The sequence below is a fragment of the Brachycentrus maculatus genome, unplaced genomic scaffold, assembly GCF_059751285.1.
Source record: "Brachycentrus maculatus isolate JH-2025_06_01 unplaced genomic scaffold, ASM5975128v1 h1tg000388l, whole genome shotgun sequence".
NCBI lineage: Eukaryota > Metazoa > Arthropoda > Insecta > Trichoptera > Brachycentridae > Brachycentrus > Brachycentrus maculatus.
Genome location: NW_028281137.1, coordinates 142,278 through 170,000, shown reverse-complemented (window position 1 = coordinate 170,000; position 27,723 = coordinate 142,278). Strand labels below are relative to the sequence as shown.

Genomic DNA, 27,723 nt, shown 5'->3' with positions numbered 1-27,723 from the left:
ACCTCACGATATCCTCAGTCTTACACATATGAAAGTTAATTGATTGAAATGTAAAAAGCGCGTACAACATAACTGCTGTAGTATAAAGTACCATGTATTGTTTTACAAATTTCTTGGTAAATCCAAACTATTCCTAATCCGAACAGGCTACCGCCCCAATTCGTTCGGGTTTCCAGGGTTCTAATGTAATATCATAAATAATTTAGTTTATATAAGCGTTTTACCAGTAAACTGCAAGAAAATCAAGTTTCATTATATCAGAAAAGCGTTTAATACAGAAATCTCAATAAATCAAGTAAACAATATCAAATAAGCGTTTAAACATTAAATCACTGAAAAACTAACTTGTTATTATTTTACATATTGTACATATTTCTAAGAACCAATATTTTTTTTATAAAATGGAATAAATTACATTTAATCTCCTCATTCCAGTGTAAACGATAATACGAAGAAGACTTACATGTATGAATCTATGTAATACAAATTCATTGGTTGATTTTTTGCGATGGTTTTATTAGTAATAGCAGACGATAATTCATATAACATATCGACGCCTTTAAAGAAATAATGAGCACGTTGTGTTTTATTGATAATTTGGGCGAATAATGAGTCTGGTATTCTAAGTATTTTATAATGTGAGCATTATTATAATATAACAGGTCATATTGAAATAGAGGTATACCTCGATTAGTCCTATTCTCTAAAATTGATTCCTACGAATACCCAGGCGGGACCAAAATCTTCGAGGAATTGAGTGCATAGCCAATATGGAAATTGGTTCAAGGAATTTATTTTCGACATTTTTTTGTTTAATTATAGATTTGATATTTATAAAAGTTTCACGTTTAAAATGAGCAATTAATAATTAAAATATAATGTGTTGTGTTTGCAGGAACACATTGACGATTCCTTGAACCATTTTTTGCTTTTCGCCTTAGGACTTTATAAACGTATTTTTTCTCAACAAAGTTTGGCTACGTAGGCATGCTAATTATCAAGTAGTCCGTCCTATTTGAGTTTTCGAAACCGAAATCGTGTATGTGTATGTTATTTTATTTATTGTTTCAGCATTTACTTTGTGGTAAGACATGTCAAAATTATTAATGAAAACACTGATTTTTATACCACTTGAGTTTATTTATTCGTTTCGGAAGCTAAGCTTCCATCCTCAGGTAAACAAACTAAAATTATAGCACCTTGTACCACATAAACGCCAAATTATCCAAAAAATAAAAAAAACCTAAATTCTAATAATGATTTAATAAATAATATATTGTTTCGTAATTCTTCACCTTTGCTTTCCATTTTTCCTTTATTATCAACCTCCGCCTCCTTAACTAACCCCCCCTCCCCCTTACTTACCCTTCTCCCTTATTAAATCACCCAAATATTGTGTGTTATAAAAATCCTGATAATTTTGGTATTACAACTAAAAGCTCTACTAAAAAAGAATTAAAGTCGATTCTCATCCCAGTATTTATTAGATGAAAAGATTTCGTTTTCTCAACAATTCAGAATATGCACGCTATATATATTATATACATTTAGACGAATGATGTCACTGTTATGTAACGGATTCTATTTTTACAGTTTTTCGTTATGTTAATAATAACCGCTTACCATTTTTATAGAATAGATCCAATAGCTTGTTTCGATCGGCATATCCGGGGTCTATTACCATAACAGCAATTAAAAGACATTTGAATATTTATTAAAATTTGTATCTTCGTGTTTTCGTTCATCTCAATGACTTTGTGATGAAATATATTTCCGGGAAACGAATTAGCATCACTATCAAAAACGCATAAAACGCAACGCCCATATCTGATTCACTTATCAAAGATAACCAATGAACTGTCAAAAGTCTAATCGATTCAAAACAATTTGGTTCCATGTCCGTTTTCACGTATGATAAAATATATTCCGTTTCAATTAATAACTGATCAGCTAACTGCTTCAATGGAAAAACATAACTCAAGCGAAGAGGTGTGATGTGTTAGCGATTACGTGTCGATGTATTAAAGATTGAATTTGAGATATGGAAATGAATATTTAAATAACTGTTGAGTTATAAATTTACGAACGGGATGGCGTCTATCTTAGGAAGAGTATTCAAAATATAACAGTGAATGATTGGACCATGTTATGCAGAAACTATCCAACATACAAATTGGCAAGCTAAGATGATTGCATTTGAATGTATATATATATATATATATATATATATATATATATATATATATATATATATATATATATATATATATATATATATATATATATATATATATATATATATATATATATATATATATATATATATATATATATATATATATATATATATATATATATATATAAATAAATATATATATATATATATATATATATATATATAAATAAATATATATATATATATATATATATATATATATATATATATATATATATATAAATAAATATATACATATATATATATATGTGACTTCACCATGGTAAATAGTAGAAGTTAGGTTTGTTTTAATATTACCATAAAAAAAACATTATTTACTGCGTCATATTCAAAATTTCAAATAACTGAGGAGTAAATTTTAAAATTCCATAATTTTAAATAACGGAGAGAAGAATGCTAAACATATCTCTTAGGGATCGAAAAACGAATGTTTGGAAAAGGGAAAAGACCAAGGTAATATATGAGGCTCAAAGAATCGCGGAACTAAAGTTGAACGGGGCAGGTCATTTGGCACATATGTCTGAAGATAGATGAACGAAAAAGGTACTTGACTGGAGGCCTAGAACAGGACGCTGAAACGTGGATAGGCCCCAGACAAGATGGTCCGATGACATTAGGAAAGTGGCGGGCCTGCACTGGAAGAGAGTCGCGGCCAATAGAGAACTGTGGAAGTCCAAGAGGGAGGCCTTTTTTCAATACTGGACACAAGAAGAAGTTTGAAGTAAGTAAGTAGATTTTGATACCTAAAATTCCTATTTGTTTATGGTGTAATAAAAACTAATTTGAATCATATGTTGTTTATTCTATGTTCGCTCTCGTCTTTCGTCGTGGTTTAAAATTACGTTACGGAAGCGAAGTAAGTAAAAAAGACGTTCATAAATAAGTAATTACAAAAATATTTGTAATAATAATAATAAAAATAAGGTAAGCGAATCTTCACGCGTTGACGTAATAAGTAAAGTCGTGACGCAGTAAGGTCGCGAAGACTCATCAAGACTCACAAAAAACGTGGCAAGGTCTTCGTCAATAATTATATCATCGAAATACACACACACATACACGTGTATTGTTAGTGTACAAATTCACATATTGTTAGCCATGTTTCATGGCATCACTAACGAAAGAAACTAAATCCATATTTTATAATTACAATAATAACCACAGCAAAAAGGTTTTGACTGTCAAAAAAGATAGCCGTACTAAAAGTTAAATTTTTGTATCGGCTTTGGTACAATGTTTTGAAGCGATAAAAAATTAATTATTATCACTTCACAGTATTTTGAATGTGTCCAAATGTTTATTCACAAATCTGAGTTTGTCCAGTATTTATGTTGATATCTCACCATAGATTAAAAAGATTTTGGAAGTCTAGTTTCATACGCTTGTTTATGTGATCACTTTATACACATGTAACATTCACCGTACTACCCTAGATTGACAAAGATACCTTCTTTCATATGCTAGTTCTCGGTGCCAACTTAGGTTAAACTAATTAACCATTTTTTTTAATAAGAAGTGATATTTTTAAAATATATGTAAGATTTCATAAAGAAAAATAATATTTAATACGATTTTTTCAAGCGTCTCTAGTAAGTAAAATAATTCCGGAAGAATTGATGTTTTAAATATTTTAAATATTTTCATCGCTTGACAAGCATTGTGAAAATCAACAAATTAGAATTGTGTGCCTGAAATTTTAATTATTTTCCGTTTAATGAGACTTAGCCACAGCATCGTGTGACCAGACAGCTTGTTGATAATACAAGTATTACATTAAATATATATCATTTTAATAATCTTTTACGAAAATAAGTATTCATTTAAATTTAATAATAATAAATAAAATAAAGTAAAAAAAATTCGGAAATAAGTACCTACAATAGCGTATGTATAAGTGAAATGGGTAAAAAAAGATTTAAAATCAATAAAATATATTTAAAACAAAAAAAAACTTACATAAACTATTTATTCGTACCTGAATTATACTAACATAACATTCATGTGAAATTATAGTTCAAATAAACGAAAATCTATTTTTCACTATATTATTAAAAAAATATGATAATTTAGAGATAGAACGTTACAAATACAGTCAGGGTTATAAGTATTATAATTGTTAATATTACTTTGTTATTACGTAAGGCTTGATATCCTCAATTTATTTTAAATGTTGAATTTGATAAACACATCACTTAAATTACATAGTCATAAGATGTATATTTATCGATCAATCACCCAATTATTGTTAATAAACACAGTGATTATCTCATACTTAAGCATTAGGTAAGAGCGTTCGCAGGTATTTGTTTAAATTATTCAATATATTACTTCAAGACTACTCAAAATTGATAGCCATATTTTTTTACTGTGTTTAATAACTGGTATAATATATGAAAGTAAGAGCAATTTTTTTAAAGCAAAAAATGTTACTTACCATCGTCATAGGCTTCGATTTCGGTTGAGTCACTCAAAGGAGCTGCAAAAAAATTAATTCAATTAGTTATAATATTTTTTTAATCCTAAATAAACACGTAATACTAAAAAATACATTATTAATTTAGTTATTTATTGATTCGGCATTAACATTGTGGAATGACATGGTTAGTTTATTAAAATTAAACACTTGAATAAACCACTTTAATCAGGTTTATTTATAGTTTTAATTTATACCAGAAGATGAAAACATCTGTAAGTTTTCGGAACTAGTCGAATTTATAAATAAAACTCATTAAAGTGGTATATTCAAATGTTTAATTTTAATAAAATTATTAATTAGGTATTGTTTAGGACAATTATTGCTCTTGTTTTGGGTAGCTCTAAACAGCGCCTCGACGGCTTTGATTCCCTTCCAATCTCGTATATTCCGGAGTCGGGAGATCTGTATTATGCCCACACCTCGTTGGCCTTCTATTATGACTTTTATGATTAGGTGTAATAGCTGGTACTTCTCTCCTCAAAGCACATGTCCCAGTAAGGACACCTTCCGGACTTTAATATCAGTCAGCAACTATCTTCCTACTTTTGCTCTTTGGAGCATATTTACGATGCTGACCATATCGGTCCATGGAATGAGTAGTATTCTACGATGTAGCAATAAAACGAATGCCTCCAATAAATATGTCGCTAAGATTTATTTTATACTTCCACTTCTACTACTGACCCTTAGAAGGTGCATAGAGCACTGTATCAAATTGCTACAATGTTAATTTAATTGTTTATTCAATGAAGGGAAGGTGATCAGTCCCGCACTTCAGGTACTAGTCCAGGCCAATATTAAATAAATATAAGTTTATAAAGCAACCGTTTAAGCCAGCCGATGATAGGTCGTGAGTTCTGTAAACAATCAATGCATTCCATTTTTACTTTCCAATAACTTGGTTTTTTTCTAAGACATCTATAATAAACAAATTGATTCATAAGTATGTGTAATAAGCCAGATTTGTACGTAGTGTCATGGGTGTTATATTCTCTCTGTCTGCCCCTGTAGGTAACAGGATGCAGGTTAGTTAGTTATTAAGAAAATGTGCTCCAGTTTAAAAAAAATAAACATATTTTTATGATTTTCCAACAATTTTAAAACTTGAGAAAAAAATTACATCTCCAAATATATATAAACGTAAAAGTTTATTTTTTGTTGGCGTTTATGTTCAATTTTAATGTTATAATTCAGGTAATTTGAACGCAAGGCGGGTTGTTATAATGTACATAGTAGTATTTCTACATTATGTTATTATGACGTATGTACATAGGTAACTGTAGCAAAACGGGCGTAAGTGTGGGAAACATAAGAAATGACTCTAGTTATATATATAAACCTACATGGACAATCACACCACACTCATTGTGTATTGCAAAAACGATAACACAAAAGAAAACGTCCCGTTAGCATTTGATAAGAAAACGGGAGATGTAACCAACGAATGGTTCGAGATACAAAACTAGTTATTTTACACCATTTTTTTATATTTATTTTACAAGTATTTAATGAAATTTACAGTATGCATAGGATGTTTATTGACAGTTGCGACAGACGATGGCGCTGTGGCGTAGTAGGGTAAACGCTCGACTGCTAAACTGGGTTCGATTCCCGCAAAATGCAAAATAAATTAAATATTTAATTTATTTTGGATTGGTCTGGGTATTTGTGATTTATTTTTCACACACACTCATGTGTTTATTATATACAATATTTCATAGTTCCTAGTACTTTACGCGACTAATTTTTCCATCTACCTTTCCATATAAATTCAATCTAATCGAAATAAATGTGTAATTATGTAAATGTTTAGTTTGTTTTAAATCTCAAATCTCCTTCTTCCTCTCGAAATTCTGTTACATTTATAAACGCGAAAGGATATAGGCGTTTCTGAATACAAGAACATCGTATCATTAAACTCGTTATAATGTATTTATCATGGTTGCTGATCCCTGATTATCAGAGAGATGTGACAAAATTGTATCGCATCACGCCAGTAGTCGATTAGGCGCTCTCAATGGCTCGCAGTTTTTCACATTCTTCTGGTTCTGAGTCTCTCTGCCTTGTTTACGCCGCAACGGTTTTCTGGGGCATTATGCCTGAGACAATCACACGTAATAATGCGATATACAGGTTGACCGTTCTGGATTCCCATGGACTTGAACTATTATCCAACACTTTACAACTTTATCCATTTCTGGGAACTTTCTGCCTTCATAATTCTTCAACGTACGATTGTTATAATTCACATATATTTGTATATTGTTTCAAAAATGTTGAATAAACTACTGATTTCTTTTGTTATTGGAGACATGGCGCCTAGGCGTAGTTAGGTACACGCTCGGCTACGAATGATATTTATAAATGAAAAAAAGTTATCAAAAGCATTCAATAAATAAAAATTATTGGCACACATTACTAAAAATCAGGTGTTAAAATGACGTTTATTGAACGAATTTATTTTATGATCATGGAATACTGAGTGAGGGTAATTTACTAGAAAAAAATGTGGTTTCAACTGGTTGCATATGAGGATGTAAGGTGTTAGGTTCAGCCTTAAATTATATGTGAATAATTAAAATAATTAATAGTCAACATCAATACTAAAATCTAATTGAATAATTTGATTAATTGCTTTGTTAATTCATATTATTATTTAACCGAATGTCAAGGCATTTGATACTTTTTGATGAAAAGTATTATTAATAGCCTTTTTTATTCATAATTAACGTTTAATTTGACCGTAGTTAACAGTATAAATTAATAATTTTAAAAAAATGTTTCAATACAAAAGAATCTATTGTAATACAATAAAGAATAACAACAGTTTTTAATTATAATTTTACCATCATAATATTTCGATTTTTCAGATATATTTGCCTTCTAATAATTTTAACAGATGTCAGATGCTATCGGCGTAGTTGTATTAAAATAATTCTCAGCTTATCTAATATTCGAACCAATTATTTTCTATGGAGTATTTTAATTTTCGAAAGATCATTTTCAGTATCGACGGATCGAAAGTTTTTCAGGACCTACCTGCATTACTATACATTTACTATACATTTCCAAACATTTATTTTAAGTACTTTTTTTTTTTTAAATATGATTGACTATGAAATACATATTTTTAAAGTTGGAAAACTAATTGAAATAGATCTACCCTTGTTTTAATTATTATCTTCGACTAATAATACCATTTGCAATTTATACTTATTTTCAGAAAAAGATTCAAACAAAATAATTTAGTATTAAAAATAATTTATTGAGAATCTCACAAACATGAATGAAGGTACTAAACATAAAATAAACTTTATTGAAACAATGATTTTGTACATTTTGGAGAAACAAAATGACTTTGTGTTATAAAAACAACTAGTTTCGGCACCAACCTGTTGCCCTCTTCAAGGTTTGTTTTATGACTATAGTCATGCCGAAACTAGTTGGCTTTTAATAAAAATGTAAGTGGATAAAAAAACAAAGTAATTTTATTTCTCCAAAATATATTACAATGATCCACAAGATTAATGCTTTAAGTATTTGTAAAAATAATTATTTTTAAATTATCTTGATTCATTTCCAATATAGGTGTACCAACTTGAAATAAGGTACCTATCGTTTTTATACAAAAGATGCTGAGATTTCCATCTTCTATCGTATAAAAACGATATATGCTTTGTCTCAAGGTGAGACACCTATGATGTGCATATATTGATATAATCCGTAGAGTGAATAATCCAGTTTATGAAACGATAAATAATTATAATATAATAAAAAAATCCAATGCCTGCGTTACGTCTAACACATTATTAAAGCTCACATAAAGTCCCCTTACAACGTTTAAATATATTTCATAAAGTGGATTAATTGATTGGTGAACATCACAAAACATTTTTTCCAAAAACTGTAGATTTAAAAAAAATGTATTTGTGTCATTATTTATGGAGATACGTGAATTTTTAAACGTGAGAATTACTCCATAATAAATAAAGGAAGACCGGTTCCTATCACAAATTTCCGGTTTAATGTGTATTTAAATTTTAAATATTTTAGCGTGGGTGCAAACTTGCAAAAAATTAGATGATGTTGGGTGTCCCAAAATGCTCGTAAATTTAAAAAATAATATAACTTACAATCACCAACAGTCTGACAAATACTGTTATTTGTATTTGATTAATGTAGCTAGATACTAATTATTGATCCATTTTGTGACACGTGTTTCGATGTATTCCAAATGACTATCGAATACCAGTGATATAAAATACGAGTAAACTGTTTGATAATAATATCGAGTATACTGAAACACGTCACAATATAATTGAATTATAATTTAGTCATATTTACCAAATAAAAGCTGATATGATTTTTTTTTAATAAAAAATTATATGTATTTAATCTTATAATCCATCATTTATAAATGAATTTTGTGTTATTTTTTATTAAATGTTTCACTTGCATATATATATATCTTTAATTTTATTTGTCTAAGAATGGAAAAACATATAAACGGACATTCAGTTATTACTTAAACAAATCAATACTAAATCTATTACAAAAATACATATATATAATAATAAGCTTATAATTTAAGAGTTTCTGCTTAATAAAAAGCTTCTTTACATCTCACCAATAGATGTCTCTAGTGAAGTTCTAGTGATTCATGAACAAGGTTTCTAAATTGGTTCATATATATAGAACTTCCAAGAATTTGAGTAGTGTGGTTGTCAATAATGGGTAGAATTGGTGAATGTTACACGTGTGTAAAGTGATCAGTTAAACCAGCCTATGACGGTCGTAAGCCCCGTAAATGCCCAGACTTCCATATTCTTCTTCATCTTTGATGAGATGTCAAAAAATAATATATAATAATAAATATAAATTTACTCCGAAATAGAAAAAAATTTACTCACGTAATTTAACTGTTTTTTAATGTAAATCACAAATAATAAAATGATTTGCGCAAAAAAATGGAAATATACTCATACTCCCACCAAGTGAAAACAGATCTTTTCATTAAACACTTTAATATCAAATAGTGGCTTAGTTAGTTTGATAGTTGTCAAGTTGGTATTTTTGTATATAAACAACGGTACAGTACTAACGTATTACATATTCGTCGCACAGAATGCTCGAACATGTCATTCATGTTTAGTTTAGCTAATCAACAGCTAATTTCTGGGATTGCACGAATTCCACAACGTCAATTATACCGACGCATTACGCTACCTTCGTAGAATACTAATCGGAGGTATTCTAAAAGTCTGATAGGTTCGGCATAAATGTTTCAAGGATCAGATGTCGGATTTTCGGAAGGAATCGCCTCGTAACAACTGCCCATTATTTGTGCTCAACTGGAGGTTGCGACATTACGATTGAGGACGATCGAATACGATGAATTTTTGTTGCTCATTGTCGGAATCGGATACATGTGTGGAATTGAAATTTGAGTTAAAACTAACTAACCATCTCGTCGCTTCACCACAGGGGTAGGGAGGAAGCATATAACGCAACACGTCTTTGCAAACATGCTTCGCCTATTCCACATTCATGCATCTCCTCATACAAACCCGCCGATTATTCCGCCTCCTGATCTGACCACTTTCAAGTATTTAAAATACTTGATCATGCCAAGTTTTTCTCTGTCCTATGCTTCTATTACCAACTACGTTCGCCTCATAAATATTTTAAATTTTACCGTTATTTCTACACTCATTCTCTCGACATGCCCAAACCATCTCATCACACCTTTCTTAATTTCATCTCAATAAATAATTTATAGTAAAATCGCAATAAACAGAGAGAAACATATGTGCAATTAGCTAAATTTAAAAGAAGTTTTATAACGTTATATATACTCTACCCCTGTAGTAACAGGAAGTAGGTTAGTTAGAATTATAAAAATATGAACATTTTTTTTTGTTTTATTTCATATATATATATATATATATATATATATATATATATATATATATATATATATATATATATATATATATATATATATATATATATATATATATATATATATATATATATATATATATATATATATATATATATATATATATATATATATATATATATATATATATATATATATATATATATATATATATATATATATATATATATATATATATATATATATATATATATTTATGTATATTCCACAGAAAACTGGTAATTTTATTATGATTTTAATAAACATTTGTAATTGATTCTAATACTTCAACATTTAAAAAATATCATTAAACTATTAATTAATTGCATTATAGGTCTTTGCAGAGAAAACTATACGTACTAATTTGTTTTCACATCATTTCTAATGTGAGTGATGTGATATTGGGAGATATCTAACATATCTGCGTGTTTACTTTTCCTTCTGCCCAGTGAATATTAAACAAGGCTCCGAGGCACACCACTGTAAGTGTGAAGAGCCAAGAGTCGGCGGGTGACTTACAACATTTCAATATATCCTCCTTGTCCTGCGAGTATGTGTTTCTCGTCACGTTCCTAGTGTTTTTGGCGCATTACGAGTCCGCCAGCTCGCGCCAGGAATGGGTGATTACTCTATCGGGAACATGAGAACCAGGAACACAGAAACTAGAAGATATTCGTCTAGTTACAATTGGTGGATTGCGTATCAATTAACCTAACTGCTAGTGACAGGCGAATAAATAAGATCAACGTGCGTATTCACATTAGCCTTAAAACTAACTTACTAAGTAACCGATAGGCCTGGGGCGAGCAGAGAGAAAGAACGTCATACAAATGTGCATTTATGAACAGTTTTCGCCTCTTCCACTTTCATGCATATGCTCTCGATATTTATTATTATATATTACATACCCGATGATTATTCTGACTCCTGACCTGATATCATTTTTCATTTTTAATTTTTCCTCGGTCTTAAATTTGTTTTACTGTTCTTTTTTCACTCATTTTATTACAGTCAAAATGTCAACTGTCAAATGTAAGGCTTTGATGTGCTTAATCGAAAAAAATGCGTTTTTGCCCTAATTATTATTTTGACCGTATTTTTACTTCTATTTATTTATTGTCTTTTATATTTACGTGAAATTCGATGAACAAATGAAATTTTACGTTCAAGATTTTTATGAACATCGACAGCCAAACATGTTATACATAATTACAGAATACACGCATTGGAAATATAAAACAAAAAACGTATTTTTTAAAATATATTTTCTCAACCCTGTTTTCATTCTTACATACAAGCATGTTGAAAAATTTATGTAACTTGTTTTAAGCAATTCGATTTATGATTCTAACGATTTGATTTCAATTTCCGCATGTAATATTTAGCATCACTTTTAAATACTCGTATGTATGTAATAAGTGCCGGTATTGATCTGTCGGCTAAAAATAAATATGATGAATCATTGCCAAGACTGTTATGTGTAAACTAAACCTCATGTATAACAATTGCTGATTATTATACAGACTACTTGTCGCATGGTAATTGAGACTTGAGCGTAAAATCAGCAAGTCACTGAGCTTGACGACTCAATAATCACGCGTGGAGTCCATATAATCAGATTATCACACATTAACATTGAAGCAGACGCCGCCTGAATAATTAAATCAGGAATAATACCCGTATTCAGAGATCCCGTTGATATTTAACATTGTTACGAAAAATCTAAATGGAAAACAGTTAAGACCGACTATCATCTCTAGTATTTTATCCTTATCCTGTTGAAACTATCATTAATCTAGTAATTTACCATCTCTCTGTATCCTACGTGTGTAACTAGTTTGGTTAATTCAAACGCAATATAATTTCATTACGTTTTAGGTAATTTTTATCGAAAAAAAATTCATGAGTACAAATTAGAATTTTTTTCTTTGCACTTTTTCTAAGCTTTCGTTTGTTCAAGAAACGTCATTTTGACAATTAATTTGTTCATTTTTATTTTAGAATTACTTACTAAATACTGCTATTAAAACTTTAATTAAAAATGGATGGATTTCACCACTAAGTGACTGGCGAATCAATCAATGATATAAATTATTTTCATTATTGCAATGAGGGGTGGATCTTTTCCATATAAAGATTTCAAAATTTAGGCATTTAAATTGACATGTCATATAACATTTGTAAAATTGGTAATTTTGTTATTTCGGTAAAATTATTAAATATTGATATTATTTAATATCGGTTTTGTATCGAAAAATAATGTAACATATAAAAATGGTAATTGGCTCTAGATGTAGTGTGAACATGTTAATTTTGAATATATAAGGCGTAAAAAGCTTGTTGCACAATGGAAACAAAGCCGTATATGAAAATCGTGAAAAGTTGCCTTTGAAATTTAAATATATTATATTTTATTCATATGTGCTTGTGTTCTTCCTGACACTTATATTCTACAAGTCGAACAAACAGGTTATGAGTATTATTAATTCTTAAATTCTCCACTCCCTGCAAAACGTGCATTTAGCGTTATTAGTTTGCTTCGAGAATCCGTTAAAGTTGACACATCATGTTCGTTAAAAAATACAGCTATTTCCTGAACAAGTTTTTAAACATTCCTAGTTTCAGGATGTTTACAGAATAATGATGTACATTATATGATGGAAAAATCTGTCCAGTTTAGGGCCACTCGTGTCTCTTAAATGTCCAGTAAATCTCGGCTATCAAAACACCATTTAACCGGAAAGTTTTCCCATAGAGACTTTATGTTCCCATCAAATGTGAGGTACTCGCCATCGTGGGCGTTTTAAGCTCTTTTATGTGTATGCAGAATATTATTTTTACCGTTAAATTTTATATGCTGACCCGTGTGACAATATGTTTAATTTAGGCAAATTCACCGTCGAATCTGGTCGAAATTGAAACCTGTTTCTTGGGTCACTGCTCTAATAGACTTTGGTGATGTAATATGTTGTCTAGAGGAGTCTACATATATCCTTTGGCCTCGAAGCCTATAATTATCTCTAGAAAACACTTGTCAAATTAGCAAACCTGTCCTAATTATTTTTTTAAATACAATTTTTCGATTACACACACTGATTAAAACGATCACCTGTCTAAACGAAGCTAATTAACAAAGAATCAACTGAAATATTGAAACAAAAAAATTAACAACGCAGTTTGATGTAATATTATAACAATTAAACTAGAGTTTGCCATAAAATTCTCGTTTTATTTCCTTTGTGCAACAATTTTTTAAACGAATAGATTTCGAAATATGTCTTAGTTCAAGGTTAGAGTTTTTACAGTCAGCATAATACTCGTAATAAAATTGAATCAGGATAAATATGATGTTTAAAAAATGATGATTATTCTTGAGACTAAAAGAATCATTAAGAATCACAAAACCATCAAGTTCATCAAAATATAACTTTGATTAATTTCAATCATCAAAAAAATACATATAAATTTAAATTCATCGTGTTATGAAGGTTTATGATAAATCTAATTAAAAGAATCGCTAAAAACATTACAAATGATGGGAAACAAATCAAAAGGAAATAAATTATTTATTGATTCGGCATTAACTTTGTGAAATGACAGAAATTAAATACTTGTATAATACCACTTAATGAGTTTTATTTCATCACACGCGACTAGTTTCGAAAACTACAGATGTTTTCATCTACAGGTGAATACTAAAACTAACGACCAAAGAAATTATTCGAGTACACGTGTAGGTTGGTAGGGTAATAAATAGAGGGGGGGGGGGTATTATATTATTCATTCAAACCCTTACCGCACCCCAATGGTGCATAGGGCACTGCATCATAAAAACGCAGTGTTATCTTGATCGTTAACACATGAAGGAAAGGTGATCAGCCCTCCACTTCAGGTACCAGTCCAGGGTAATATGGAATAAATATAACAGTGAAAAAATCACTTATATTTATTTGACCCCCCTGGGAATCGAACCCGGGACCTCCAGAACGGTAGCCGAGCGTACTGACCATTACACTACGGAGGCGGACAATTATATTATACAAGTGTTATAATATAATACAATAAGTGGTATTAAATTAAACAAGTGTTCATTTTTTTTTTCAAATAAATATTTTTAAAACAAGGAACAAGTAACTAGTGTCCTTATTTGTACTTTTCTTGGTACAGTGGTGAGATTACTGGATACATAACATAATTTGCAACGAAACAACCATTCCGCGTTTATTATGTAAAGCCAGGATCTTGATTTTCGAGTAACTCCCGAGGCTTAATATACCAGTTTGTAGGCAGATAACGGATAGCTGAGCTAATCTTACATCAAACGAGATCCATTGATCAGAAGCTGCAGAGAAAAATGAGCGCTTCATTAGTCGGAGACAACTTTGAGTGTGGAGTGAAAAATTTCGCACAATGTATTCGAACACGATCATCTGGTTTAACCAGTTTAGTCGAGAAAAGAGATTATGTAAGTAAGGTCATAATGATACCCTGACAGGATGCACTTTTAGTCATTTTATCCTATTTATTACGAATTCGTTATATTTATCTTAAAGTAAACATAATGCGATCACTCAGAGGAATATGTTGCAAAACGGTGTATTGATTTAAGGAATGAGTGCAAGGCATAAGCTTTATCGATAAAATTAGGAAAAGTTGAGACAATTTGGACGAACGGTAAGACAAATTTATGAGACTTATGTAGTTAGAAATAGGAGCAGAAAAAATCGAATATAAATTCCCATAATCAAATATTTCAAATACTTGAAGTGGTCAGTTCAGGAGTCGGAATAATCGGCGGGTATGTATGAGGTCCATAAATGTTTGTGAAAAGGCAAAGATTTTTGCCAAGACAAAGTAGTTTGTCGCTCTATTCTCTCTACCTACGCCTACGGGGATGCAGCGAGATGGTTACTTAGTTGGTTTTGTTATATTTACTACGCTTACTATCAGTTAACAGGATTATTGTATAGGGTGGTACAAGTGACATGATTTATGACCAACTAAAACTAACAAATACTTATTAAAGAATAATAATAATTTTTATAAATGCCTTCCGTACTGGAAAACCCAGTGAAGACACATTATTGTAAATTGAAAATTGTATATGTCTGTTTAAGGTAAAATCAATAAATAAATAAATGTGAATTTATTTAAATTTCTTCGAAGTTTGAGATAAGTGCACACGGCGAACAAATCTGTTTCAGTACATTAAGTGGCGATATTTTTCTTTCGAATGGGTCTTTTTTATACGCAGCAAGAAATGTATACGACACGATTCAGTTTTACGATAGTAGAATCCACTTAAACAACCCTTGCTCTTTGATCCCAGCAATGAAAGCTCCCATTATCTCGATAACGCATGACCCATCACCGCAAGGAACATACTGCAAAAGCTCAAAACTTTACTTTATATCAGTCGCTACATAATCGCACACTGAAAATAGTTTCAGACTTCAAAAATCGACCTGTGAAGGAAGATAAGTGCAAACGTAGACACGTTATTTAATTCTGAGATGGTATCAAACTCCGTTAGGATAACTTGTCTCTGCCTCAACATACTTCAATCCTGATAAGGAGGATATTTATGATCCAGGCTGGGAACTGGATTCATGATGGAATCGCTGACTGCTCGTGAGAATATATTGATTAGTACACACGACCACATCACCAAGAAAATGGAAAAAAATGAAGTGTATACATTACATGAACAGCTAATATACATTAAACATGTGCTGACTAACTATTTCACCAGCAAGAATTTCTACTGAGAAAGAAATATAATTAGTACTAGCAAAAACCTAGGATAATATAACACTTTTTTGTCATCTCAAAAAAGATGAAGAAGAATATGGAAGTCTGGGCTTATGACCTGTCGTAGGCTGGTTAAGTCATCACTTTACACCATGATTGACAACCACACTACTAAATTTTTGGAACTCCTAAATATATTGATCAATCTCGTGACACAGTTACATATATGTTCATAACAGCCATGTTGGATTTAGGAAAGTTTTTCCGAACCCTGGAGTATATTCACGCACTGAGAACCGCCTGAAAACATTTATGAAGCTTATAATTCGACCTTTGGAGCATATACTTTTTTTTACATCTCAACATTGATGAAGTTCTTCGCAATGCAATTCCGAGTATTACGTGTATTATATGGAAAATTTAAGAAATATTTATTTTCAATTGGTCTAGATGTTTTTGATGTATTTTTCACATTTACCCTCCCTATCCTTACTAACCTGCAGACAATCCTCTAAAAAAGAGGTTTTGCGGGTTATTCCTATAAAAAAACTCTCATTTAAAATCAACATTCCTTTCAAATGTAACTGTTACTATGTAGTCCACCTAATGACCCATTGAAATAATACCACAAAGATCTGATTTGATCGTTCATATTTGGTAAAGACGAGGGTCCAACTATTTTTACGAGATCCGTTATATCTCACAAGTAAACACTTTTATACAGCTATATAAAACAGCTTCTTTCGCCCACTTTGGGAGCCTTGAAGGACACAGGTGGTCATTCGACCTGTCTAGCGCTAACTGTTAAACATATCGCGTGAAGAATGTCGATGGCCCACGTGGCTGGTGTCTCGTGGGCGGCACTTGGCACACTTATTATGCTAATCGTTTCGGGAGCCAATCTTGACATGACACTAATATGACACCGCTTCGTAAATTGATCGATCTTGATGAAGTTCAAGGTGCGCGTCAACGTACTCTTGCACTAAGAGATCAATGACTCGCTGAGGAAATGTTTCATTCATCCAATTCAAAGCTGTTTATACTTCATTTACATAGTTTTACATAGTTTTACGTAGTTTTCTCCCAGGAATGATCAAATGCTGAGAAGTTCTTTATTGGCCCACACTAGTTTATCCTTTCTGTTCCCAACACAGATTAAAATAAAATATGTTTTTCGCTAAAAGAAATTAGAATCCAATTATTGATCTATAAACCTTATAGGTACATAAAAAGCAAGGAAAATAATTCATGCAACTCCCATCTAAGAAAAATAACACCAAATTTCTAGAAGTGCCCCAGTGTAGGCAGTGAAAGGAATTAGTAGTTAATTAGTTCAGTTAGTAAGTTAGTTCCGATTCCACCCCGACGCCTCCACAACCCCGACCAGCACAGCAGACAGAAGCGAGCAGCTTGTGGTTGCCGATATCACTACATGTCGAGATACCTCTCGAAGTACGGTTATGGGGAAACTCACAATGGAGTAATAAATACACGCGTCGCTTGGTATCTAAGAGAGATCATATTTAATGGTCCTTATCTGCGCAGAACCGGGATATTGATACTCAACAGGACAAGGAAGTACACGACCATCTTCCCTTCACCCCGCGGAAAGGTTCTCTTGTCCTGTTTTATCATTCTAAACAACATACGATCTCCAACAGTTACCGATGTTGTACTATTAACCATACATTCATTATGGCCATTATTACATACATACATACATACCATCGAAATGCAGTCTCTCAGATGAAAAAAATCCAAGGCTGAGATAATCTTTTGCATTGGTTTCAACAAACCTGTGTTTAGATGATTTGGCAATGTGGAACGAATGAGTGAAGAAAAAACAGTCGAACAAATTAATGGGGTGAATGTATTTGAAAACAGGAGCAGAGGAAGACTTTGGAAAACTTGTCATGATCAAGTATTTCGACTTCCTGATACTTACCTTTTTTACTTTTTAAAAACGCCTCTATCTATCGATGTAACCTCATCTCCTATAGGGTACGATTACCCAATGCAACAATGGGTAATGACACTCTTGATTGCATACCCGCAATCGCTCTAGCTTGTATAATATATCAAGTACTGAGGCCGATATATCAAGATAATGATAAGTCGTAAGCTCTGTGAATGCCTAGACTTAAAACACCTATACACGCATAGTACGTGTATTGAAGCGCCCTTGAGGTAGTATTTTACAAAAATGGCACTATATAAATTATCCAAATTTATTATTACTGTTCACCTGCATAAAATATTAATCACATGCGCTAAACGCTCTAGCTTCCTCCAAAGTTTTAATTTATTACTTCACTAAATGATTGACAGCAATCTGGGTACAAGTGTTTATTTACAGGGTGTTCGCAAGACGAAGATTTAAGTCATTTTGGGTAGACCGAATGCGATTCTATTGAGCTTTCATTCAAAAGTTTACCTTTCGGTAATTGTTTGGCGATGGTATCTAACTTTACTTACCCCAGTATTAACTCCAAGTCGGGGAGAGGGATCCAATTATTCCTGAATCATAGACGTCTGGATTTCCCCCGAATCCCGAAACATCCCCCCGAGTCTCGGCGAGATGAAAATAATTGGATTTTATACCCATTTATAAGATTATTCCTCTAATGGAAGTGCGAGTGTTTGGAGAAATGGAAGAATTATACGAAAGTAATGGAAATCGGTAAAGAGAGGGATTATAGGAAATTTCTCTTACTTTATGTGAATTTAGCAAATGAATTGAAGTCGTTATTGAATTTGATGGCTTAAAATAGAATTTCGTCCGCATAAAATAGAATATTTAGCATGTTTAAGTTGTATGAAATACTTGATCATGCTGAATATATGAGATGAATGTAGTTGAAAAAAGAAGCAATGAAAGGCCGAGAAAAAATTAGACTGATCATTTATATGATTTTATAAAACAATTTCAATGAAAAGGTGTATATGACATCTCAACATAGATGAAGAAGGATAATGAAGTCTGGGTATTTACAAGGTTTATGACATGTCATAGGCTGGCACGAGCAACATTTACCATTCTACCCATGATTGACAACCACACTCATATTTTTGAAACTCCTACATATATCGTTAATGTCATGACGCTCTACATATTAGTTTTCAAGAGTAATCTATGTGGGATTGAAAAAGCTTTTATATAGCAGACAAAGTGTTTATTATTCTGTCTTTTGTTTTAAATTCTAACTGTTTTGAAAGTGTCTAAAAGATTGATAGGATTATTTCCTCTGTAGCACATAAACGCGGCTTTCCGCAGGGGTAGGCATAAATGATAGAACGCCACATCACTCTGTCTTTTCATACATTATTCGCCACTTACACGCATGCTTTTCGTCTTACATATTCATCGATTATTTAGACTTAATTTATTATTAGATTAAAACCAATATTTTTAGCTTTTCCACTTTTTTATTTGACCAGCGACCGGGTTTCGTCGTTACCGACATCACCAGTCTGATGATGTCGGTAACGAAGAAACCCGGTCGCTGGTCAAATAAAAAAACTGGAAAAGCTAAAAATATTGGTTTTAATCTAATAATAAATTAAAAATGCAATTCCATCACGAAGTGTCAGTGGATAATATAAATCGATTATTTAGACTGTTAACCTTTCCAATTTCGAGTATTTGAAATACTCAATCGTGCAAAGTATATAAGATTAATGTAATTGGGAATAATAATAATATAATAATACCCTTATCCGCACCCCAATGGTGCATAGGGCACTGCGTCATATAAACGCAGTGTTATCTTGATCGTTTACACATGAAGGAAAGGTGATCAGCCCTCCGCTTCAGGTACCAGTCCAGGGTAATATTGAATAAATATGACAGTGAAAAAATCACTTATATTTATTTTACCCCCTTGGGAATCGAACCCGAGACCTCCAGAACGGTAGCCGAGCGTGCTGACCATTACACTACGGAGGCGGACAAAATTGGGAATAGAAGCACAGAAAGACCCAGAAAAATTAAGTCTGACTATCTATATGATTAAAAGAATATATTTAGAAAAAGTGTAAAAAAATTATATTTTAATTTTAAATTCTAGTTGTTTTAATAATGTCTATAATATTAAAAGGATGATGTTGTCTCTTCCTCATAAGCGTTCTTATTATGTAGTAGGTAAGTGGTATGCATTTCTGCAGAGCAAAGTTCATAGTTAGGTTAGATCGGCGATAACTTTTGCCATTGCAAACAAGATGCATCTCGATGCAGGGGGCTGCATTAGAAATGCAGGCGACGTAGTAGGAGTTACTAAGAATCCTTAATTAATGTTCTGGTATTATGCAGCGAGTACCAGGCACGCAGACGACGGTAAGCGGTTCTAACTGTAGCTCAGCTCTTCCGCTTATTTGAATGCGAATAACGAGTTTACACAAATATAAATAAATAAGACTTAATATTCACTCTGGAAGGGGTCTTATCTAGAACATTATTTTTTTCCAACAATGCAAGTGCGAATTGATCCTAAATGTAAAATTTTACTGTACATACTTTATTCCTATCGATACTCAGTTCGGTTATGTTTATAAATTGTAAAATAAATGTAAAATTTTATTTTTAATGTAATAATATGTTACAACATTTTCAGTGTCCAAATCGTGGTTCAAGATTGCTGCACTTTGGAGTTATTTTGATATCGAATCTCAGCATAGATGAAATAGAATATGGAAATCTCAGTATTTACAAGACTTTCGACCTGTCATATCTGTCAATCGACCCACGATTGACAACCACACTACTCAATTTTTTAATACGCAAACATTCTTCGCCTCTTCCACATTCATGTATCATACCCCCCAAATATTCCAACTCCCGGCCTCTTCACTTACGAGTAATGAAATACTTAATGGCAAGTTTACTTCGGTTTTGCTTTGCTTATCTCCAAATACATTTGCCTAATATATTTATTGTAGATGTCCAAACATACCTTTCTAATTTTATCGATAATGCTTATCTCAGCCTTGCAATCTTTCCTAAGTCACCATTTGAATATTCATCGCATATTGTTTTACCATATATTAACGAATGTGTGATCGCATTTCAACTGCGTCCAGTATATTTTCATCCTTATTTTGCAAAGTCCCAGCTTCACTTTTTACATTAGAGTTGGTCCCAAGACTCCGCCATGCTCTGTTAGTTTGGATTTTGCTGTCAGGCTTACATCTATTAAAACTTAATAATAAAAATATATAATACGCGAAAATATACTTAAAAGGTTTCTCTACTTTTTACCTTTCCGTATTTATTATTCATTATTTTAAAAGAAAACATTACTATGTCACCAAAATGTGACCCAAAAAAGGTTCAAATAAAAGCTAGATATACTAAATAATTCACTGCTAAACTGTTAGAAGGACCGTAATAGGATTACAGTGAAATACTAGTAAACTAAGCGCAGTTGTGGCAACTAAGGGACAAAGCTTCCCAATGTATGTAAGTACCTGCGTCAGCGAGCTTACACAAAGCTCTCCCATACATAATGCATTAAACGTGTTCAAAGGACAAAGGAAACTGTGCCGACCTGTTCAATCCTTAACCACCCTCCGACGAAGAGGATTTATCCAACTAATAAGTTATAAGTCCAATCATCCCTCGAGCCGTACACGAGTTATTAATTTATATAACACACGACCTTACAAAACATGATATTCGTAATACCATTGTGCCCTACATGCAGATACTGCGAATATATTATTTCACTGGAATTAGCTTATATCTTCTCTTTTATTTGCACGTGTATTTTTTTAACCCTCATCTGCATCCGATGGTGCATAGGGCACTGCATCAAATAAACCGCAGTGTTATCTGGATCGTTAACACACGAAGGAAGGGAGATCAGCCCTCCGCTTCAGGTACCAGACCAGGGTTATATTGAATAAATAATAGGGTAAAAAAAAACGCTTATATTTATTTGACCCCCTCCCTCCCTGAGAATCGAACCTGGGACCAACAGTATGGTAATCGAGCGTGCTGACCATCACTCCACGGAAGCGGACATATATGGTAGATATAAACAGAACATTCAGTGGAACAGACCCAAAAGGATCATTGTATTACAAAAAATTCCAATTGTTTATCATACTATTTTATTCGGAACTTGGATATTTTTTGATGTTTTTATTATTATTAATTATTTTTAAACATTGAAAAAAAATATTTTAACAATTCGGTAAAAGCGTTGTGTGAGTTTGGGATTTTTAATATATCAAAAAATATTGTTTATTTCTTTCTTTTTTTAATTATTTTTTGGTTGGTTCTACAATATAACACAATATGAAAAATAATGTTAATAAACCTACTTATATTATATAATATTACTGTGTAATCTATAATTATCTTATATAAGGTATTAGATTTCCTTCATGTCTTTGGGAAAAAATGTATTGTTATTTAGAATAATAGAATTAATCGCATTTGACCAAGGGGATATTTTGTTATTTCAACTCCATTCAATTTAATTCTTTACAATTTTAATAATTTTATTTATTTGACATTGAATATTCAGTAACGTATTTAAAAAAAAATTCTAGGTTATTTGATATTGAATAACATGTATTATTAGTATGATAAGAAGATACAATGATATTTATGCAATTCATCAGAAAAAAAATATTATATTTCAATTCAATTCAAATTTCAAATTTCTCCAATAGTAAAGTTAAAAATATAGTGTACATAATTTTACTAACTTAATTTTTATTCCAAACCTGACTTTTCCGTTCTGGCATCACTTTTTCGCTTTATAAATAGATTCGTCTTTATAAATGTTATTTTGAAACACCACCATGTATACGACACATATATCACTTCAACCAGCCGTTGATAGATCGTTAGATTCTGTTGTTCTTTTCTATACATCGATAATGCTCAATAAATTATTTTTATTTGGGTTCATGGGTGGTGTAGATGGTTAGCGCGTTTGAATTTTACGTTTGATTCAAGTTCAATTCTCGGAGAGGAATCCCAAGCTATTTTTGTGATATTTCAGTGTAATATTTATTTGTATTATTTAATCAGTGACCGGTTTTCATTGTTACCGATATCATAAGACTAGTAATATCGGTAATGATGTAACTCGGCCACTCGTCAAATGAAACACAAGTGAAAAAAGCTATACAGTTGTTGTTTATTATATAAGTAAAACTTGTACAAGTCACATCTCTAATGCATACAGCGAATGACAGTATGTACATTATTTTTGTTTTAAAACAACATATTTTAAACCTATCTGCTTCATATATCCTTTTTATACATTATTTTGATTGAATTTATATCATAAGCATCCAATATAAATCTATTTTAAAATTGAAAAGGAATTGCTCACATTCGCTCCCTTCTCGCGTTAATAATTAACTCTATATAATATGCCTTTTTAAATCGAAAACGGGGCCGTAAAAATCGTATAAATAACCAACTTAGCTACCTGTTTTATTCAAAGTGCTCAAAGATAAGCATTAAATTTTAAATTAATGTGGTCTCGAAATTAATAATTATTAGTTTACCCGTGGCTGGAAGTAATAAAATGGGCTTGTTCCGATGTAATGGACAATTAATTGGACCGGTTGCGGGCTCGCGAGCCGCCACTGGGCTACCGTTACCGAACTGACCCGAAGTGCGGCTCTATTCTCATTCGCGTTATTTATCCTCTCTACAGGTGACACAGTGGGGGCACGTACACTCAAATAATTGATTTATATGCACATAAAAGATAACGATATTTTAAACGAGTAATATTCAGTACCACAATTAATATATTTCGACGGTCTATTAATAAAATATCCATTTCAAACACGAATGTAATGTTCGAAATTAATTTATGATGTTATAAATATTATGTCAGTAAGTCACAAAAGAAGAAATGATTTAAGCCTGATTTTTATTATGATTTATTTATCTATATATGCGAATAAAAATGCAAACGATTATTTGTTCACATTCTTAAATCTCCCGAGGTTATTTACAAATTGCTCAGATTTTTTTTGTTTTTATATATGTACATCTGTGGCGTGTGTTTTTACCTGTCACAGATGAAAACATTTTTTTTAAGCTTTTTTTACCATAAAAGTAAAAAGAGAATTTGGTGACAATTTTCAAACAAAAAATATTTATTAAGTAAATTGGTAGGTATGCATAAAGATAACCCAAAAAATGGGATTTTCATGGGGAATGGCGAAAACTGTTGCATAGACAAGAGTTTAGCTCTTAATTATATACTATATATACGCCTCCGTAGTGAAATGGTCAGCACGCTCGGCTACCGTTCTGGAGGTCCCGGGTTCGATTCCCAAGGGGGCTGAAATAAATATAAGTGATTTTTTCACTGTAATATTAATTCAATATTACCATGGACTGGTACCTGAAGCGGAGGGCTGATCACCTTTCCTTCATGTGTAAACGATCAAGATAACACTGCGTTCATATGACACAGTGCCCTATACACCATTGGGGTGCGGATAAGGGTTTTATTATTAGTATTATATATATAAATATATATATATATATATATATATATATATATATATATATATATATATATATATATATATATATATATATATATATATATATATATATATATATATATATCAACGTAATTGAAACATTGTCTCGCCATACTAATTAAAACTTCTCAATGTTTATTTTTGCTTCAATCCGGTTCATGGTATACTGGTCAATTACAAAACGCTACTAGTCTTAGTACTGTGTTCTAATATAATAACACATTAGAAAATACATAAATATACAGGGTGTATATTTATACCACTCACGCATGCGCGTACCTCCTTTATAGGTATATTTTACACTAGTGGTATGCGCTAACCAGTTTGCTCGCACTTGAACTTGAATGCAAGTACACAAGTACACAGTGGAGTGGCCACTCGCCTCTGATGTAACTCCGCAAACATAACCGCGAGCGAGTGGAGATCTTGCATGCAATACTTGCGCAAGTGACCTAACGCGTTGAAGCCTGGCCACGGCATTTCAAATCCTAACAATTTTTTGTAATTCTTCATAAATTAAAATAACTGAAAAAAAGACATGTTAGATCATTAATATGTAGTTATTTATAACAAGTTGAAATTCTTTTTAGGAATTTTACACTAAACTAATAAGTACACAGGAGTTGAAATAACGAAAAAAAACGCACTCAGGGTTTTATGTGAGTACTATTTTATATGTGCCTTATTCTGTAAGTTGATATTATTTTATTTATTAAACTTTTTTAAGCCTCAATTATATATATTTTTTTTAATTAATAATATGTTGTACTTGTAATAATATTTGGCTAATTCAATTTAATTAAAATCGTCTAAAAGGCGCTTTACATTATTATTCTTATGCTATGTACTATGTATCTAAGAACTTAATATAATTAAAATATTTGATTTAAATATAATTCATAAAATGAGGAATACGGCTCGAGGAGGACGGCTCTAATTTAAAAGTTTATTTCCAATTTTAAAAAATATTGAAAGGAGTCTTCAGTTATGATCGAAACTGGTAGGGATTTAAGTGTTAAATATTAGTTATTTAAGATTTAAAAAGAATACTAATTTCTTTAAATAATAAATTTAAAAAAAACGAACCACATATTATGTTTTCCTTAGCTCTGTGTTGGTTAGTCGGGTTTGAATGTGTTGATGATATGCCTAACACATTCAGTTTGCTCAATAAATTATTTCACGGAATATTGGAAGACATATGTGAGTCCGGCGGACACTGCCCGCCCACCGAAATGATACTGCATTAGAATGCCCGACCCGTTATGGACAAAAGTAAATATTGACCATAAACAATACGTGTCCATATTGCCTGTATTATCTTTGTACATTATCCAAAGCGATGTACCCAAGCCGCGGGCTTTCGTAATATGTGCTTTCAATGAAATACTGCAATATGTACCCGGAGCACACAAGATGTGTGAATGTATCGATTCTAATGCATGTTTTCAGCGGAGGAATAATTCCAAATAAGTCATTATTCACAGTTTATTTATTGCATCTTAAAGCCAAACTGAATTTAATTACTGTTTTAAAATTCTATTGGTATTTATGACCGTATATAATTTAATATCACTATAAATCTTCTACTAAATTCATTTATTTTTTGGCAGCTATTTCGCTTCTTGAGAGAATTATCAAGCTGACAAAACACGTTTTTAAGTAAAAATTTTGTTTGAAGCTGTCGATCAATTCGTTTCTTTTATTATAAAGTGACTGCATTTTTCTAAAATGGGCATTTGAAACACATGGTATAAAAATACTTAGTTTTCACCCCATGAAGACAAAAGATTTATTCTCAATATTATTAATATTTAAAGCATTTACTTTGTGGTTAGTCATTTTTACTTATTTATTTTTTTTTTACAAAAATGTTAATAAAATTAGTATATAACCACTCACCGAGATTTTTACGTCTACCGGTTTCGAGACGTATCCGTCTCTTCGTCAGGACAATCACTAGCACAGCATGCAAACAATACTACCCTTCACCACCATAGCACCATTTACACACTCAAAACTACACAAAATGTCTAACACATGCGATTTTTGGTCGACCCGAAGACCAACATGCACTATAGTTTTCAATACAGACATGCGTTACGAGCCGAGGTTAAACGTACATTTACGTTTAAACGTACATGATTACGAGGTTAAACGATGATTACGAGGTTAAACGTACATGTACGTTTAACCTCGGCTCGTAACGCATGTCTGTATTGAAAACTATGGTGCATGTTGGTCTTCGGGTCGACCAAAAATCGCATGTGTTAGACATTTTGTGTAGTTTTGAGTGTGCAAATGGTGCTATGGTGGTGAAGGGTAGTATTGTTTGCATGCTGTGCTAGTGATTGTCCTGACGAAGAGACGGGTACGTCTCGAAACCGGTAGACGTAAAAATCTCGGTGAGTGGTTATATACTAATTTTATTAACATTTTTGAAAAAAAAAATAAACAAAAGATTTGTTATGTTCTTTCGAAGTTTATGGTCCAATACCATCTCAAGGCAAAATAGTTGTCAGAAAAATAAATATGCGTATTCAGTAGAATCATAAATTTTCTTTAAAATTATACATAAAATACTCGTAATACGTTTTGAAATTCTACATATGACAAATTAGTAATACAGTAGTAAAATATGTATATATTTTAAATATAGTCTTATAAGGCAGAATAGACATTTCTTAAAACATAATTTTTTTTAAATACACACACCAATTTAATCATATTTTTCTAATTTTATTAATCAAAAACAAATACCCCGTATCTACTTAAATAGATCTAATAAAAACC

The 27,723-nt window shown here is 31.5% G+C and overlaps 1 protein-coding gene across 1 annotated transcript in view; it reads right to left on the bottom strand.

Annotated features, from left to right (window-relative positions):
- Positions 1-27,723, bottom strand: part of LOC148303035 (uncharacterized) — a 132,225-nt gene that overhangs the window by 18,697 nt on the left and 85,805 nt on the right. Inside the window, exon 3 of the mRNA XM_088270656.1 lies at positions 4,671-4,712. Coding sequence (XP_088126782.1) covers positions 4,671-4,712 — 42 coding nt within the window. The remainder of the gene's footprint in view (positions 1-4,670; positions 4,713-27,723) is intronic.